At 40.4% G+C, this 18,857-nt stretch overlaps 2 protein-coding genes across 5 annotated transcripts in view; both read left to right on the plus strand.

Moving 5' to 3' along the window:
- fndc3a (fibronectin type III domain containing 3A) overlaps nt 1-4,794 on the plus strand; it is a 45,679-nt gene extending 40,885 nt beyond the window's left edge. For all 4 annotated transcript variants that reach the window (XM_013274383.3, XM_013274384.3, XM_025898061.1 and 1 more), the window contains 2 exons: nt 1,196-1,320; nt 2,277-4,794. In XM_013274383.3, coding sequence (XP_013129837.1) covers nt 1,196-1,320; nt 2,277-2,600 — 449 coding nt within the window. In that variant the 3' untranslated portion in view covers nt 2,601-4,794. The remainder of the gene's footprint in view (nt 1-1,195; nt 1,321-2,276) is intronic.
- Nucleotides 4,795-6,136: 1,342 nt separating this feature from the next.
- On the plus strand, nt 6,137-12,156 carry mlnr (motilin receptor). The gene is made up of 3 exons (XM_003450150.5): nt 6,137-7,730; nt 8,049-8,870; nt 11,756-12,156. The coding sequence occupies exons 2-3, from the start codon at nt 8,105-8,107 to the stop codon at nt 12,061-12,063; spliced, it is 1,074 nt and encodes a 357-aa protein (XP_003450198.1). The 5' UTR covers nt 6,137-7,730; nt 8,049-8,104; the 3' UTR covers nt 12,064-12,156.
- The last annotated feature ends 6,701 nt before the right edge of the window (nt 12,157-18,857 follow it).

Genomic DNA, 18,857 nt, shown 5'->3' on the forward strand with positions numbered 1-18,857 from the left:
AGCCATTTCAGCACTGAGTTTAACGTCTCATATCACAAAGGCACAAAGGACTAAAATGCTACTTGCCGCTCCATCTCTTCATGCATTACCAGGCCACTTTCAGCCAGTCCAGTACAACCACGTATTTTTTTTTTTTATTGTTTTTGCTCAAATTGCCACCTACCTAAGGAAGAGCATGACTCACAGTTAGGTACTCTGCTAATGGGGAACAGTCACATTAAGTTCTCTAAAATTCACTTTTTTATCCATCAGCTTGAGTCACTGTTCATATAAAAGCAAGTACTCTTGTATTAAAGCTAGGAGTGTCTGAAGGAGCTCCATTTTCAGAAATCCCCCAAAGCTCGCATTCAAAGTGGGAGTTTACTTCATGTTTGAAAAGTGTTTGGGAACTTTGATGTCTGTTACTATTTTGTCAACAAAGCTACATCCCGTTATTTTGTAGAATACACATTATGTGGGGTTCACTTCAAATGGTGTTTTGGTTACTTTAATCCAGAGAAGCCTTTTTACACATTTCCATTGCAGTAATGTACCACCCTTCAAAGGGAATCTCAGATAAATAGCAGTTCAGTTTACCTGTGTTTAAATGAAGCCATTTCATAGCCTGGATATAACCACCGGTAGTGTTTTAGATGTTGAATAGCCAGAATTGACCATGTTTAGATCAGAGGGAGGACTTGGATCAGTTTGCAAAGCAGGCTACTGTTATAAACGGTGCTAATTGCAAACACACATGGCTGCTAACTAGTGTTAAGTAACACACTAATAAAATGCCAGATTTTAATCTTCAGAACTCAAGTGCAATTTGATGCAGACTTCTTGGACAGGCACACAGCAAGACTGCATTGATTGATTATTGGTTAGATATTTCACTACTGTAAAGTTGCCATCAAGGGGCAAACTGTGTCAGGCTCTAAATATGTGTTTAAATGCTCTAAAGCTGGCCATTTAACATGGGAGTCCATGTGGATTGACTGCAGTGGCCTAATTTTTCAGCTGCAGAGTGTGTTGCATAGGTCTACATGTGTGTACCGTTCTAATGCTGTCAGTGATGTTTTGTTGGGGTTTTTTTTTTTTTTTTTGTACATTTCTATTAGTCTATTTTAAAGCAGTTAAATAAGTAGTCGCCTGTATTGCTTGTCTTCATCACTGCTCACTGTTTTCCCTCTCTTTCATTTCCAACTTTACCCTCCAGCCCCTAAAGTGGAGCGTCTGGATGATAACTCCTGCGAAGTCACGTGGGAGGCCCTACCGCCTATGAAGGGGGACCCAGTAATCTACAGCTTGCAGTGTATGATAGGAAATTCAGATTTTAAACAGGTACAGATGTTGTCGTGTGAAGGTTTCGTACCCCTCCTTTGTGTTTTATGTCCTTCTGTGTTACCTTCATGTGACCCACCATACATCACAGTGGCCTTTTTTATGCAGAGTGGGATACAGATGGATCCCAGGGCCTTGATGCTTTTGCTGTGGCTTAGCAGCACTCTGTATTACTCACTGCTGGCTTTAAATTGCCCATTATGCGCAAAGGTCATTGATCCATGAGGTATACCAGGTGTCTAACCCCTGCCACCACATTCATCCCTCTCAATGGCCTGTGGCCATGTTAACATGAAATAATGGCCTCTGCAGGCTTATGCTAATCTCACCACATCATATATGGCAATTGAATCGGGAAGCTAAAATATATGGCTACCATCCCCCTTTGTTTCCCTCTTTGTCAGTCTTGGTGGCTTGGATTCAAAACCCATATTTAAGAAAGTAATTTTTGTATCACTGCTAGTTTGACATCCAGTATTTAAATAACACTGCTCATATCCTCCTCCTGCTGTAATTTTTTGTGCAATTGTTTTTGATTTTGATTTTATGTGGTGGGCTTAATTAAAGTTTAGGCTTCAAATGAAATGTTTGTTCACTCATTAAAGAGAATCAAAGAAAGTGTCACTACGGCAACCAAGCAGATCAGGTTCACAAGGTCCTCTAAAAACTTGTGGGTGTGTCAGCTGGACAGACGGCTGAGGCAGATGGCTTCCTACGTCTTCCAAGGCGAAAAACAGGACAAGTCTAATGAAAAGAATCAAAAATACTCTGTCAATTGGAAAAATAATAAAAGTTAGAAGAGATACAAGTGTATTTTCATTATTTCTGTCACTGAAGTTACTCAGAAGCAGTAAGAAAGAGATTAATTTTCATCTTTGTTGTTCAGTACAGCTTCTTTAAATGTATTCTATAATTTTATATACTGTTTTTAATCTCTTCCTCTCTCCTGTTCTCAGGCTTACAAAGGCTCTGCCACAACCTTCCATGTTCAGAACCTGCAGCCCAACAGTGACTATCGTTTCCGAGTATGTGCTATCAGGCAGTGCCAGGACGCCCCGGAGCTGAGCGGTCCCTACAGTCCCACGGTGACCCTCTCCTCCCAGCGGAATGATCCGGCGCTGGCCGGCAGCGCGGTCGGCTCAGGATCCAGGATCGGCACGGAGTCCACCCGAGCCAGACAGAGCCTGAGCGACGAGCAGTGCGCTTTCCTCCTCCTCATGGTTTTTGCCGTCATCGCCATTCTCATCGCTTTTGTCATCCAATACTTTGTCATCAAATGAGCAGTCTGCACCCCCCAGCTTCAGGGTTATAGCTTTACTCTTCCCTGCCCCTCTGTCTCTCTGTTGTTTTGTATTCTTTATTTTGTACTTACTATTCTCCAGTTTCAACGGAGTAATTGCATTAGCTGAACTGGGGTGCAGCAGGAGGATGGGCGGGTGAGTGGGCGCTAAATGGAAGTTATAAATTGAGGATGTAACGTCTCATTTGGCACCTGTGATACCTTCCTGACTCTCCTGCCTCTGTCACCCCGCTCCAAGGTTGTGGTATCTGTTGAGTCCAAATGCCTAATCCATCACGATTAACTTCCTGTGCAAAAGGAACTCAGAAAGCATAGGGATAGGGTTTGCGTTGGGATGGGGAGAAGTGGCGCATATATATAAAAATGTATAGGAATAGTCATTATTTATATTTCCATTTAAGTGTCCAGTAAGAAACTGTTTTTGATAGATGTGTTCCAAAAATGGTCTGTAGGTGTAAACCTATGTGCTATTTGATCCTGGGACCTGGTGGGCCAGTGTTTGCACAGTGAGGTGTGTCCAGATGTGTTTACTGTATGTAGTTTGTGCCACTGCGGTACACGGCTGGGAGGGCCTCAGGGCCACACGAAGGGACGTGATTCCCCATGCTGGAGTTGGTTCGAGAAGTCTAGGGAAAGAAGAATCTGAAGAGTTAACCTTGTTCACATTAGTAGGACGTTCATTTAGCACTTTCCAACCTTTTTGATGTTCAGAATGTTTAAGGATGCAAAAATGACTGGAGAAATGTTAGTATATTTTTGTACAGTGAAGACACAAGGATCTGTAAGTTTGAGGAAAAAAAATGCTCAATATAAAGTTAGAAAACAAAAACCAAACTAACAGTGAATTCTAATTATTTTTACTATCATATAGTTATACTGTAGCTTGTTTTTACAATCATGCAGCTGCTTTACTCTGAGATATTGTTGTTCAGCACAAAAAATGTATGCTTTCTCGTATGTTCTGTTTTATTTCGTTCTCCCCAGTAATTGATTTTGCACCTTAGTGAAAGAAAACCTCGACTGACTGCGTCTTGGTCTTGTGATGCATTTTATAGAACACACTTTGAGATTGTGAAAGCCCTTCATGTGTTTTGGGTGTTTTTAAAAGTTGTAGAATCACATGACGTGTCACTGAAACAGCTAATCAGCAAAAATGAAAAAAAATAAATAAAAAAAATAAAAAAAGGATTTGAAAAAAGAAAACCAGAGGGAAAATATCACAAGTTGTTTCAGAGGCCTTAATTGGAGAGGAAAAAAACGTTGGGAGATTTTTTTTTTTTTCTTTTTTCTTAATTTCTCTTCAGTTGTTATGGTTTTCTTTTAGTGTTAGAAAACACTACAATGTGTTTCATTTTACTTTTGCAAAATTCATTTGGTGTTTAGTAAACATGCATAATCATGAGAGAAATGGAAAGTAGTTGTATGTATTAAATTTATTTTGGTTTCTTTTTGTCAAGTCATACATGTGTGAAGTATATTTTTTTATGATATTGAAGTAATATAAGTTAATACTCTCCAGAACATTAAAAGAAGAAAAAAATCCTGAGTAGTCATGAATCATTGAAAGCTGAAACAAAATGTGTTATCATGTACTTCCTGTGAATCTAAATTTGCCTTTTCTCTGTGTGTTAAGTATTTGTAACAGGTTGCTAAGCTGAGTTTTCAGTGGTAATCTGGCTGTAGAGTCTAGTGTTTGGTTTTGGGCAGATAACTGCTGTTGCAACTTTCAAAATGAAATGCAGGTACCTTGCAAAACATCCTGGATAATTACATGATTTGGTCCTTCAGACATTCTGCAAATGTCTCTTCTTTGTCATTTAAAAAAAAAATAATTCAAAATTCCTATTTTTGATAGCAATTGCAAAGCGTGCCATTTTAACACCTCTTCACCCGGGGGCTTACTACCTTTGGCTGGGGAGATTAACAAAATGCTACAAAAATGAGTAAAATATGCACAAAACAGACCATTTTTATGTAATTTTAATGTTTGCAGTTACCTCATACACCGTACATTCCAAAATGAAAATTTGTTATACTATACATACTACCAGACATATCACTTTACAATGTTCGTTATGGGAAAAATGTATAATCATAGATATGTATCTAAAGTGTATCTGTATAGTCATGATATCTACAAAGGATCCATGCACAATAAAAGATTTATAATTCTTCGTCCGGCTTCAAGTTTGTACACGTGAGTGTTTGATTACCTATTTGTGCACAACATGACTTTGGCAGCACTTGTGTCTGAACGACTGGCTTGTGTTTGAGGGCAAGAGGACCTCAAACACCCTTCTTTATATCTCCTGATGGTTATAACTTTTTTCCAGTCACTAGAAAAATTTGATCAATAAAGAACTGCTGCTTCTCTGGTGGTAAGGGTGAAGATCCAAATTTCAATGCTGTTCTAGCCACATCCAGAAAAGAAGCAGAATTATGGGAAAAGTGTTCAGGGACTATATTTCGATTGCTATACACTCCTTAGTGGCTGAATAGTGTAGTGGTTAATACATTCACTGGTTAGAGGCCTGGATGACACACCAATCCCTAGGAGGGTTGTATCAGAAAGGAAAAACAAACTTGGATCCATCCACTGTGGCAACACCTTGTGAGTGAGCGATCAGTCGAAATAAACGTTTCCCAGTAACAGTTCAGACTCCTTTTGCCTTGAACTGCCTGAATTCTTAGTGGCATCGATTCAACAAAATGCTGGAAACAATCCTCGTGAGATTTTGACCCATTTTAACATCATCACACAGTTGGTGCAGATTTGTTGGATCTCCCATTTCACCACATCCCAAAGGAGCTCTATTAAGTTGGGGTCTGGTGACTGTGGAGGCAATTTGAGTACACGAACTCCTTTTCACATTCACAAAACCAGATTCGGGTTGTTTGAGCTTTGTGACATGGCACATTGTCTCTGTGGAAACAGCCATTAGAAGATTACAGCTACACTGTGGTTATAAAGAAAAGGGCGTGGCCATCAGTGAAACTCTGGTGGGCTGTGGCATTTAAAAGACCCTCATTTGTTTACTAAGGAACACAAAATATGCCACGAAAACCTTCCCCACACCATAACACAAAATTCTGACCTGAATGTTTCAGCAGGAACTAAAACATCACCATTCGATGTTTTTCTAGCCTTCTATCATCCAGCTTTGTGAGTCTTTGTAAATTGTAGCTTTTCTGTTCTTAGCTGCTGTAGACCATCTCCTTCAAGATGTGACACGCTGTGCATTCAGGGATGTTTTTCTGCATACTTTGGCTGTAGTAAGTGATTATTTGACTTACTGTTGCCTTCCTGTCAGCTAGAAGCAGCCTGGCCATTCTCCTCTGACCTCTGACATCAACAAGGCATTTTGCCCAGAGAGCTGCAACTCACTGCATAAACCCTCTTCTCTTTCTTTTATCATTCTCTGTAAACCCCAGACGTAATTGTGTGAAAAAAATTCCAGTAGACCAGCAGTTTTTAAAATACAGACCAGCTCATCTGGCGCCAACAATAATGCCACGTTCAACCGCTAAAATCACATTTCTCCCCTATTCAGATACTCAGTTTGAACTTTAGCACCCCAGTGCCAAAGTGCATTGAGATTGTGGCATGTGATTGGCTGATTAGATGTTAACGTCTCTAATGAGATGGCTGGCGACGGTATTTAGAGTTAAATGTAAAAACAGAAAAGATTAAAAAGATTAAAAGATTACAAGTTTATTAACATTCTTCAATGTCCTGATTTTTTTAATGTTTATAATTGTATAATAATCGTATAAAACATCATAAGATATAATAATAGTGACTCTGAAGCTCAGTCTAGTGTGTGAAGTTGTGGGGATGGGAGACTTTTTGTTCTTTGCACAAACATACCTAAGCAATACAACTAAAAATGGCGTAATTAATGAAGGCGAAAGTGTGCTTACTCATCTCGGTTCCTGCATTGTGGACAACATTGGCTGTTGTTGAAAGATGGATTGGAAACCCTTTCAAAACAAGCAAACAAGGCCTCCCTGTGACAGCGCAAACAATGACAGAGGAGAGAGCTTCACACTGACCCTTTCTTAGGTCCGACTGGTTCATCTGGTCATGGGCCAGTTCAGTGTAAACACACAAATACACCCTAATGTCAGTGTGTCTCTTTTCTGAAAGGTTCATCGAGTTGTAATGGATGTGGTGGCTGTGAAACAACAGAGCAAAGCAGCGGTCATCTGGACCGTGGGGATAAGTGTTAGCTTGAAAGAAATATCAGAAAACCGGTGTTTCAGGAAGTGAAAGTACCCCTCTGCTCTCATGTTTGCAATTCACTTCAGGAATGTAATTTTCCAGAAGAATCAGGACAGTTCAATTCACATAGAGGTTGCAGTTTTCTAATATTCATACTTATCAGCACTCTCCAAAGCCTTAAAACGGTCTCTAAACCTTATGGATTAGTGGGACGTGGAGTCAAGAACTCAGCACAATACCCTCTGGAGGTCACCCCGAGTTAAAGCTTTGATTCTTCTATTAAAAATCCTAACTAAGCAGAAAAGTCAAAGAAAAAAACCACTTCGCTGTCCCTTCTTCACCTTCGTTGTTGAAGTTTAAGGTTTGTTAGAACAAGCCTGAGATGATACCTAACTCAGAGAAAGATGGGGCTGGTGGACAGCGGAGCAGATACAGAACATATTTTTCAGTCACTACTTCCGAACAGCTCAGCAAACGCACACTGACTGTTGCATGAATCATTGAATTAAGAGCCATTTTTATATGTTTATGTCTTTTGGGTTCATGTTCAACCCAGAATAATATGATCCTCAATCTGGGGGGGAGGGTGTTCCTTCCGTCTTTTGCCTTTCACCATCATCTGTCCTGTTGTCATTTGATTATAAAGATTACCCAGGCACACACACGCAAACAACAGAGAGCCACACTGTTACTCCTGGACTCCTGAGGGTGCTGTGGAGGAGGTGCTCCTTTCTTCATCTCTCACAGCTCAACTAGTTATTGAGCACCAGGACAGGCTCTGCCACTTCAATGCGATCCTCCTGCCACTGCTGCTCTCCTTCGGCTCACACAGAACCACAACAGGGACTGCAAAAAGTTTCAACTTTGAAAGATCTCTCCATTTGCAAGGTAACATCACCAGCAAAAATTTATTTTACACCATCAAGTTTCCTTTTAAGGTTTAATGTATTGTACTAGTGGGTTTGCATGACTTACTATAACCTGCAGTGCTTTATTTATTATGTAGTTTTGTGTAAATCTAGTTTTGTGCAATGCTTAAAATCACTCTGCATTTTCATTACCATCAAGTGTCATTGTGGCATTTTTATTATGTGCAGTGAGTTTATTTATGATTTATCCAAATTCAGTATTCATATTATGTCTGCAGTAATGAAAAGTCTACGGCATTTGGTTTGGTTCTTTAACATGTAATTTTTCTCTTGTCAGTGGGTCCCTGAGGCCAGATTTTGATCTTTACTGTGCCAGCACTTAATGACATTGGCATGCCCTGGTCAAGACCTCATGCTGGTGGAGCAGAGGACATGGACAACATAGATGACCACCACTACGAGGGCTCCCTGTTCCCCACCTCCACCCTTATCCCTGTCACTGTCATCTGCATCCTTATTTTCATTGTCGGGGTGACAGGCAATACCATGACCATCCTCATCATCCAGCGCTTCAAGGACATGAAGACTACCACCAACCTCTATCTCTCCAGCATGGCAGTGTCTGACCTCATCATCTTCCTGTGCCTGCCATTTGATCTGTACCGCTTGTGGAAGTATGTGCCCTGGCTTTTTGGGGAAGTCGTGTGCCGCTTGTATCACTACATCTTTGAGGGCTGCACTTCGGCCACGATCCTTCACATCACGGCACTGAGCATCGAGCGCTACCTGGCCATCAGCTTCCCCCTCCGAAGCAAGGTGGTGGTGACCAGACGCAGGGTCCAGTACATCATCTTTGCCCTGTGGGGTTTCACCTTGGTCTCTGCAGCTCCCACGCTCTTCTTGGTAGGGGTCGAGTATGACAACGAAACACACCCAGATTACAACACGGGGCAGTGCAAGCACACCAACTACGCTATCATCTCGGGACAGCTGCACATCATGCTCTGGGTGTCCACCACATACTTTTTCTGCCCAATGCTCTGCCTCATCTTTCTCTACGGCTCCATCGGGTGCAAGTTATGGAAGAGCAAAAATGACCTGCAAGGCCCCTGTGCGCTGGCCCGAGAGAGGTCACACAGGCAAACGGTCAAGATCCTGGGTGAGTAAGAACATTTCCATCAATGCAGGAAGTATATATCTCTGGCATGCTGATTCCCAGCAGAGCACGCACGTTTTTACAGGTTCTAAAAGTGTCCCATTTTGTACATCAGAGAGATTTTTTTAAGAATTAGACAGCCACCTGTTCCAGCACTGTGACTCAGTCTCACATTTGCCATCTGCAGATAAACGTTTAAATAATAATTATCACTGATTTCGCACAAAACGGAGGAATTTAATGTATTCCATGATCTTCAAATTTTGCTTTCTCTGCTGTTGCTCCTAGAATCTGCTTAAATTCAAGAGTAATGGCATTATTGTTTTTTATTTCACTTTATTTATCCAGGATACAATGACTCTTAGGATTATAAATCTATGTTGCAAGAGCATCCTCACCAAGACAGACAGACAGACAAAAATACTCCCAACCAAAACATATAAAATAAGTACATCAGAGTGCTTGTTCAATAGTATATAAAGGTGTTTGAATTTCAGGTACAAAACATGTAAAAATAGGGCCAACAACAGGGCAAAACAGCCTGAAGTAACTGTCTCCAAATCATTTAAAAACACCTTAATTCATTTAAATGAGACCAGCTCCTTAAATTTTTGTGGATTTTACAGCTGATTACAGGAGGAGGGAGCTGCTCTTTTTTCCAAATTCAGTGCAACCTTTCAGGACAGACAAGAAAACAAAAAAAACCCCTTTTTTCAGGGAGGCATCAGTTTATATGATCAGTGTCCCTTTTTATTGCTGCTGAGGCCAAACAGCAGACACATCGGACACGTCTGAATTCAGGTTTTCTCTTTTCCTGCACTGCCTTTGCCACAGTATTTGCCACACATGTCGGTGAACTGATTTAAAAGCTAGTAGTTTCACCTTAAAATATATCATTTGCTCTTGTTTTACTTCTGTCTTGATCAAGAGAAAGCTGGTTCCATGTGTGCTGCTGTTGATACCAGCTGGTTAATTACTCTATTTTGTCTGGAGCTAATCACGTCCTGCCACTGCAAATACTATTTGCTTTAATTTGCAGTTCTGGTAGACTGTGCAGGAAACTCTGTTTTACAGTTAAAGACCCGGGCCAGGCCTGTCCACATTAACTAAATGTGTATGTATTAGGATATAAATGCTGTTCATTAGCTGAGCATACACTGTGCAGAGCTCGTGTCGTCAAACACAATGCCATTTGTACCCACTGAATCCCAAATTGGACTGTCACCATGAGGGACCTGCATGAATCAGCCTTATTGGAAAATTCCATGCCAGGTTCCTGGTTTTTATTTTTTTAACATCTCAGGAGTCTCATACTAAATCTACAATTAATGTCTTAAATTTATGGATTACTGTCATTGTTAATTTAGGAATATTTCGGTCGATGTGAGCTACATCCACTTCTATTTTTATTATTGAACAAACAATAACGGTCTTTACGGAAATTGCTCCACCATTACAAGTTGATAGTAATTTATTCTGCAGGGGCTTCGTGATCAATACTGGTGACTCAGTGATTACCTCACCCACTGTTTCTGACTTTGCTCTTTGCTGGATTTGTGGCGTCTTTTCTTCTCGGCAAAGCTTTCTGCTGCATATGCGCTCTAATTGGCCTGCTTACGTGAAAATGTGACTTCATTGTTGGAGCCAATTACAGTCTCCAGTCACTTCAGGGAAGAAGGAGAGAAGCTCTTTTGATTTAGCTGTAATTGCTGCTGGTCATTAACAAATGTCAAGGGTAAGCGTAGACCACAGATCTGAGGATACTTAAAGATCCCAAAAACCAATTTTCTTAATCAGCTTCTCGTTATAAATGAGCTCAACATGAACACAATTTAATTACTCCAAGTAAGTTGGATACTTTTTTTTGCCACATGAGTTTTCTATATTTGTGTGTACTATTTTTATTTTGGTCTTCTGAAAAAAAGTCTTTGCTGTAGAACATCAGATATATCAGTGCACCAATCTGAAATGATTGCTGCCATTCATTAAATCTGATCCAACTACTCCCACATAATGAAGCAGAGTAGCTGAGTCTTATGAGAATTTTACTATTTTTAGAACTGAAGATGGGTTTTTTTCCTTTTCCAATCATATATATATAAGTTTTGCTCATTCATTCACAAATATTCAAGGAGTCTGTTCATACCTGCTAATATCTTCATGTCTCTTCTGTATTGGGCAGGAATCAGGAAACAAACAGAGACATATCTGTAAAAATAATGAACTAATAAACGCTGAAACTCTCTACCCACCTGGATACCAAAACAGATAATGTGCTTTTTTGTTTGCCTTGTTTTTTACTAAAGAGCCAGTGGATGCATATTTGAAGCAAAGTTTTACAATGTCACATTTTGGAAGCGCCGGTTATGTGCTGAGACTTATGGAGATCCATAATGCTTCCATAATGTTATGGCAGATCTTATCTGCAGGCAGTCATTAACGCTTGCCTGCATATTAACCTCATCATCAGGACAAACCTGGAAGTTAGACTGCTGTATATAAATTAGAGTAAAATAAATCAGTATAACATCAAAAAAAATGTTTTTAACTGGTTTTTAAAGGAGTCCACAGTCAGCTAAAAATAACTGTAATAGGAGACGGTTCCTTAGTGCCACCTTAGTGCTCTGTCATCCCCAGTCTTCAATCTTGTACCTGAACAACCAGCAGATTTTGAGCCAGTGATCGAAGACTACGAGCAGCAGTGTGCTTGATAAGAAGCTGGGATAAATAGTCTGCAGCGTGGCCATTTAGTGCTCTTTATGTGAAAAAACACAAAAAAACACCACATAAGCTGCTTCCTCAGCTTACTGCACAGACATGAGAGCGATATCTGTGTACTTATATAACTTTTATCGAACTAATTTATCTCTCCAAACTTTCCCTCTCAGTGGTGGTGGTGCTGGCCTTCATCATCTGCTGGCTGCCGTACCACATCGGCAGAAACCTCTTCGCCCAGGTGGACGACTACGAAACAGCCATGCTGAGCCAGAACTTCAACATGGCCTCCATGGTTCTCTGCTACCTTAGCGCCTCCATCAACCCCGTCGTCTATAACCTGATGTCGCGGAAGTACAGGGCCGCGGCCAAGCGGCTCTTCCTGCTGCACCAGCGGCCCAGGCAAGCCCGCTGTGGCCAGAGACAGCTCTGCGTAATAGATCACATCTCCACCCTGAATGAAAGCCTTACAGGGGTCTGAGAGGAGTCAACACATAATGAGCACTCACAAGCTTGTTTGACTTCACTGCCAGGGGGGAATCTGCAGGTCTCTTTAAAGTTCAGGGGGTTAGGAGTCGAGAAGGCTCGTAGAGGAGAAATGTTTGTTCTGGGTTTTTTTTTCCATGGTGGAGGCGGGAGGGGGGGGGGGGACAGGGCTGAGCGCTCTGCTGCGCTTCAATGCAAAAATCACATTTCTTACTTCTCAATGACATTCTGTTCACGGACACACGATGATGATGGTCTGCCATGTCGCATTATCATTTTTGTCAATTTACAGTCCATTTGCAGTCTTCCTGCCTTAGTCATACGCCCCTCATGCAGAAGTACTTACCTCTGCATTGTGTGCTGCTACACGTTTTTCTAGCTCTTTATTACACACATCACCTTCAGCTCACAAGTACCAAGTAATCTCTCTTTGTTAATGACCAATGAAGGTTGCCACATCTGACATGGCTGTTCATGTGAAATTTTTAATTGTAGCCAACTATAGTCTGCTGTAAAATTGAATTTGTTTCATCTACGGTGAGTAACTGTTATCTTAATCAAAAAAACCCCCCAAACCCCCCCAAAAATGAAACCTATTAGCTGAGGGCTATTAGATGAGCAGATCTGACATTGTGTATTGTGGAGTGTGTGTGTGTGTGTGTGTGTGTGTGTGTGTGTGTGTGTGTGTGTGTGTGTGTTGATGGAGCATACATTTGATAAAAGCAGATTAGTATGAAAATGGAGCACTTGCTGTCTGTGTGTGTGATACCACCTGAGCCTTGAGGCTTTGTGTCTGTGTACGTGCCGGTCATCACATGTAAGATGACATGGCTATTATATTAAATGGACCCTGAGTTAGATTTACACTGGCAGGCAATGTCCCCACATCACCATATTCAAAGTAATGGCTGCTCTAAGTGCATTTCAAAGAGGAAAAAAGATATTAGGTTGTCAGCAGTAGCGGAGCTTATTGCTTTTATTGCTTCCACTTGCATAATCTTGGCACATTGTACAATTCTTCTTGGGGTTTTGGATTAGAAATGGCACACTTTTGTACCTCATACTCTGTGGCAAGAAAGGTAATGTCAAAGTTATATATTTCAACCTGAACAATGTCTTAGCATAAAATAAACCCATTTTTATTCTTGGCTCTGTCTATCATACATCTTGTCTCTAAAAGGAACTGTCATGATTTTGCCTATGAATCATCGGCCCTCGGTTTGTACAAATACAAAGAGACATAGTCGCTGTGGGCTGACTCATCCCCATGACACTTTTTTTCAGAGAGCCATTCATCTTTTAACCAGAGGAGCTGAAGCTGAACGACCTTATATCGCACAGACCATCGTGCCATCACCTGGGGAAAGATCAACAAGAGGCACAGCTCCTCTGTCGGTTATTTTCTTTACTGATAATGAAGAGAGTGGATGTGAGTGGTTTGTTTGGAGCCGTCAACACCTCCCTGTGGCGTTCTTTACATCGCCTCAAATCAGTCACAGACGTATACAATTTCTTTGTTCTGATTCCACTTTTAAGACTGTGATGTCTACTTCATCAGCAAACCTCGAACATTGTGCAAATATGTAAGCAGGGATTTGTCTGAATGGTTAATACAGAATAATACCTGACATTTCTCCTTTAAGTAGAAATGAGATCACATTTTTATAGCACTTTTATAGTCATGCTGACCTCTCAAAGCCACATCCAGCCATTCACACAGCATTTCATTCCATGTACTGTTTCAATTCAATTCAATTTTTTTATAGCACCAAATCACAGCAGTTGCCTCAAGGTGCTTCATAAGGTAAAGACCCTAGAATAATACAAAGAAAACCCTAACAATCATATCACTCCCTATAAGCAAGCGCCTTGGCGACAGTGGAAAGGAAAAACTGCAGAAGCCTGCAGCAGAAATAGGCTCAGGAAGGGCGGCAGGACAGGAAGACAGGACAAAGGCACGCTGTGGAAGAGAGCCAGAGATGAATAATAACTAATAATTGAATGCAGAGAGGTGTATAAACACACATAAATGACTGAAGAGGAAACACTCAATGGATCATGGGAATCCCCCTGCAGCCTAGACCTAATACTGCGTAACTAAGGGAGGATTCAGGGTCACCTGATCCAGTCCTTACGATATGCTTTATCAAAACGGAAAGTTTTAAGCCTAATCTTAAAAGTAGAGAGGGTATCTGTATCCCAAATTTAAACTGGAAGCTGGTGCAACAGAAGACGGACCTGAAAGCTGAAGGCTCTCCCTCCCCTTCTACCTTTAAATAACCTAGAAACCACAAATAAGCCCGCAGCCTGAGAGCAAAGTGCTCTAATGGGGTGATCTGGTACTATAAGGTCATTAAGATAAGATGGGGCCTGATTACTCAAGACCTTGTATGTGAGGAGGAGCAGGATTTTAAAATTGATTCTGGACTTAACAGGGAGCCAATATAGGAGAAATATGCTCTCTCTTTCTAGTCCCTGTCAGTACTCTTGCTGTAGCATTTTGGATCAGCTGACGGCGTTTCAGGGAGTTTTTAGGACATCCTGGTAATAACAAATTACAGCAGTCAAGACTAAATGCATTTTTCTGTCTCAAATGGTAAAAGGTACTTTAACAGAACACTCAAAGTATATTTTAAACATCTATTTTCAATTTAGAATGACAAATTAAGCTATCTTCTATATCTTTGGACTGCCAGAGGAAACCAGAGCAGCCCCCGATGAAAACTCAGAGGAGAAAAAAAAAGCAGGAAAGGTAAAACTCGGCTGTTGCTTGCTGTAAGGGGAATCTGCCTCATTTGTAATTTGCAATTTCATGATACTAGCGACAGACATCATTTAAGGTAGTTTCTACCAGAAGGGGGAGCCAGAATATACTGCTCTTCAGACAGATAGCGTGTGAAAGCTATATGCAATTTACAGCAATTTCCTGAGATTTAGATTGCTTTAAACTACATAAACAATGTTGTTTGAGTTAAGGGCTCCTGGTTTCCACCTTCTCCCTGTAAGAAATCTTTATCAGCTTCCCTTTTTACCTCATTTCCACAAATTATCAGCAATGCATTCACTTCCTGTTTGGCTCCCTATGCCTACTGACCTTTGCATGTGGCTACAGGAAAGCTGTGCAAAAATGGAGATTATTTAGGAGCAGGGTCTGCAGGACTAGTCTTTCCACAAAGCCTGCAGGGGCTCATTATCTTTCCTTCTGGCTTCATTCCTAGGTAGACTGCTCTCTAATGCCATCTCTTTTTCTCCATGCACCTCCCCAAAGAGAAAGCTTTTGCCACCCCAAGCTGGCTGTGAGGTCAATCATCTGTACCCAAAAAATGTTCTCTCTGAAAGCTGCTATAATGGAGAGCCGGGGGAATTTGGTGACCAACAGTATTTGGGGGTTTTAGTCATTTTATCTTGTGTGAACATAAAAGCCTGAAATGGCTCGGGTAATTCAACCATTCACAATCATGTTTTGCTGCCATGACGAGCCAGACGGGTGGCAGTGCTACCCTCGTGCTCTTGTTGTCACAGCTGGGTGACAGTAACACAACAAACACAAATACGTCTTTCCCTTTTACACACCACCAAGCACTCCCACGGCGCTTTAATGGCAGTGATAACGAACCTTAATTTACTAATCACCTCATCTTCTGAAGCCTTTTGTAAACAGCCACCACTGTGTAATGAGCCATGTTCCATACAGAAGAGTCAATACTCTCCTTCTTTCTACAAATTAGGGTAGTTTCCTGCAATTTAGAGGCCTATTTATATCTACTTGATGTCTATTTAAGTGTCTGAAAAGTATTCAACATTTGGTCAACTGAGAGACTTTAGAGCAGGGGTGTCAAATATGCCGGAAAATCTAATTCAGCCCACTTTACGGCTCAGCAAAATAATATAATTTACTTTAACAAACTGCACTGATGTTCCTGGGGTGCAGGGGTTAATGTGGGATTTAGCCGGTGTGATAACCTTAAGATCAGATGGAGCCGTGCAGCCTTAGGAAAATAATTATTTAGGAAAAAGTCACATCCCAGTTTGCTTTGCGAGCTCCAGTAGATTTTTGTGTACATGCTGTGATCAAGTGACCTGTGCTGCTACTCTGACATTTGTGGCTTTTGCTAATTAAATTAAAAAAATATAGGCCAATATATCAGTTATTTCCAACCCCTAGACTACTAAAAAGCTCATATAAAAAGTAGAATTAAGTGGGTGAATCTAATCAGCATCATCCCCTTAAATATAAAGAGATGTCTCCTGCCACCCTTGATGTAACCTAATAATATTACACTAGATGTAACTGGTCAAACATAATGCAGTACTTTAAACTCAATCACAATATAGCAAACTAACCAAACTAAACTGCACAGCATTTTCATGCAACCTCTGAATTTCTTGTTTTACAAGACATATTGCAAACAATTTCTGCAATACATCAGATTCAGCATCTGATTTAAAAATTCGAAATTGACTCAGAACATGACATGCAAGAGTCCTTTACTAAGCATTATTTATCTTTGAAAATAATTTCTCAACTTCCTCTCTAGCTGATATTTCAGCTGTTTGAAAAGTTGCATTTGAAATTACTTAAAAAAGGTGTAATGTCTAAATAACTACAGACGCTCCTCTTCTGGAGTTAGATGTTTCAATACCGTGATTGCAACTTGCACTATATCTGGACTATGAACGCATCATAAGGAGGGGAAGGAAAAGGGATATGCTGAGGATTTGAGTGGTCAAAAAGTGATCGCTGATATTTGTATGTGCTCTTTATGATCTCTTAATATCCTTGGGGCGATCGTGGCTCATGAGTTGGGAGTTTGCCTTGTAATTGGAAGGTTGCCAGTTCGAGCCCCGACTCAGACAGTCTCGGTCGTTGTGTGTGTTGCACATGTACCATCTCTACAACAATTCAACAATGCAAATAACAAAAGCCAAAAGTGTGAACGAAAACACAATGAATGTAAGACTGTTCCCTTAAAAGTAGATACTGCCTAAAGAGTGAGCTGCCTTGGCGGAGGATAGTGTGCTTTTAGTGCTTATTGCGCTTTTTGTAAATATAAACAATACCATAGTTAATTAAGATAAGATAAATGATGTTACAGGCTTGTGGGACGAGTTTTGTGCAGGCTATAGTGTCACAGGGCTTATACGCAATGCATAAATATGAGAAACATTTTCATGCATTTTGTTTAACAGTACATGGTTTTAAAAATACAAAAAAATAATAACCTTAAATAAACCTTCACTTATTTTTCAATTGTGCCATTCTTCTTTACGTCTGTACACTTAATTTAGAAAGCTCTGCACAGCTGAATCAATGACAGGTGCAGGTATATATTATGACCTCTTCTCACTGACAGTGTGCGGAGGTTATAAGATACATAATTCTTTACCCTTAAAAAGAAAGACAGGGAAATTTGGAGGGTGTTTTTAAAAAATACATATGGTTTACTAGTCTGACCCACTTTATTTCAAATAGTTTGGACACTTGCGCTCTAGATTCTTTAATTCTAACAATTCTACAACTCGTCAAACTGGATTTGGCTATTTGACAGCTGAACATAACGATCTATCTAAACTCTAAAACCATCTATCCATCACATTTCACAAAAACAGAATGAGCCAGAATGACTGTGATTTTCATATCATGTATTGAATTTTGTATGGCCAAAAAAAAGCGCAAAATTCCCATAAGGCATTTACAGTTCAACAGTGTGAACCCTTTGAGTGACTGACCTGTCTTCCTTCAGGCCACAGACAGGATAGCAGAGTTACTTCTAGATATTTTACAAGACTCCAAATGAGCTGATGGTAGTGTAAGTTACCAGCTGTGAGTATCTGTGACTTACATTATAAAAAAACAGAAATGCTAATTCTTCACAATGTCAAGAAAACATAAGATATGCAAACGTTGCACGAATTTCAAATTTCCACATTTAAAGCTAGAAATGACCCCCAAACACAAGCCTTTTAATTAAAGATATTTAAATTTGTTTTCAAGTTTGTCACATTGTTCTAATTAGTTGTCAGGTTAACTTTTAGAGACCCTCCAGGATGTTTCCACCAAATGAAGCAACCATTAAGTAGCAATGTGCAAAAGTGCATGTAGATAATGAGACATTGTCAGGATACTGTGGGAGAACCACCTACAGCAAGGAGCTGAACTCTACCCAAACACGTTTCTTATGCACAGCAAAAATACATACCACCCACCTGATTACCAGCGCAGCTTAGTCACATCAAAATAAAGAAAAACAACACCACATCCGCGACAACGTTGTCTTCAAAATAAAAGCTTCAAATGGGTAATTCGTGCCAATAAAATATTGCATGGACTCTATTTTTTCAAGAAAAACTATACTTATGATCTAAAAGAGTAAATAGATAAGTTGTCCTTTATTTATTTGGCAGATAATCTGCTGCTGCTGTGACGTGAAGGATTGAAACGTAAAGTTTTGCTCACTTGACGACATTGTCACAGCAACTCTTAGCTACCATGTGGCAAAGGCAAATGATTGTCCCACAAGATTAAAGCTGTCGCCCTACAAACAGCAGCCTTGTGGAATTAAATGGTAAATTCATTTCTTTGAATAAAACATCTATTAGTATGTCCATAGCAAAATTTCTTTTGGGATTTCTTCTTCATTTGTGATAGCAGCTGCCAAACCTGCAAGACCAAAGTCATTTTGAGTGAAGGCAAAGTGCGTTTTATTTTGAAAGGCTCTGGGAAAAGTGGCATTTTCAATCCGACTGACTTGACGGCTTTGAAGGAGCCAAATGCGCGTAAAAGTTGCC

This window comes from Oreochromis niloticus, linkage group LG14, assembly GCF_001858045.2.
Source record: "Oreochromis niloticus isolate F11D_XX linkage group LG14, O_niloticus_UMD_NMBU, whole genome shotgun sequence".
Lineage (NCBI taxonomy): Eukaryota > Metazoa > Chordata > Actinopteri > Cichliformes > Cichlidae > Oreochromis > Oreochromis niloticus.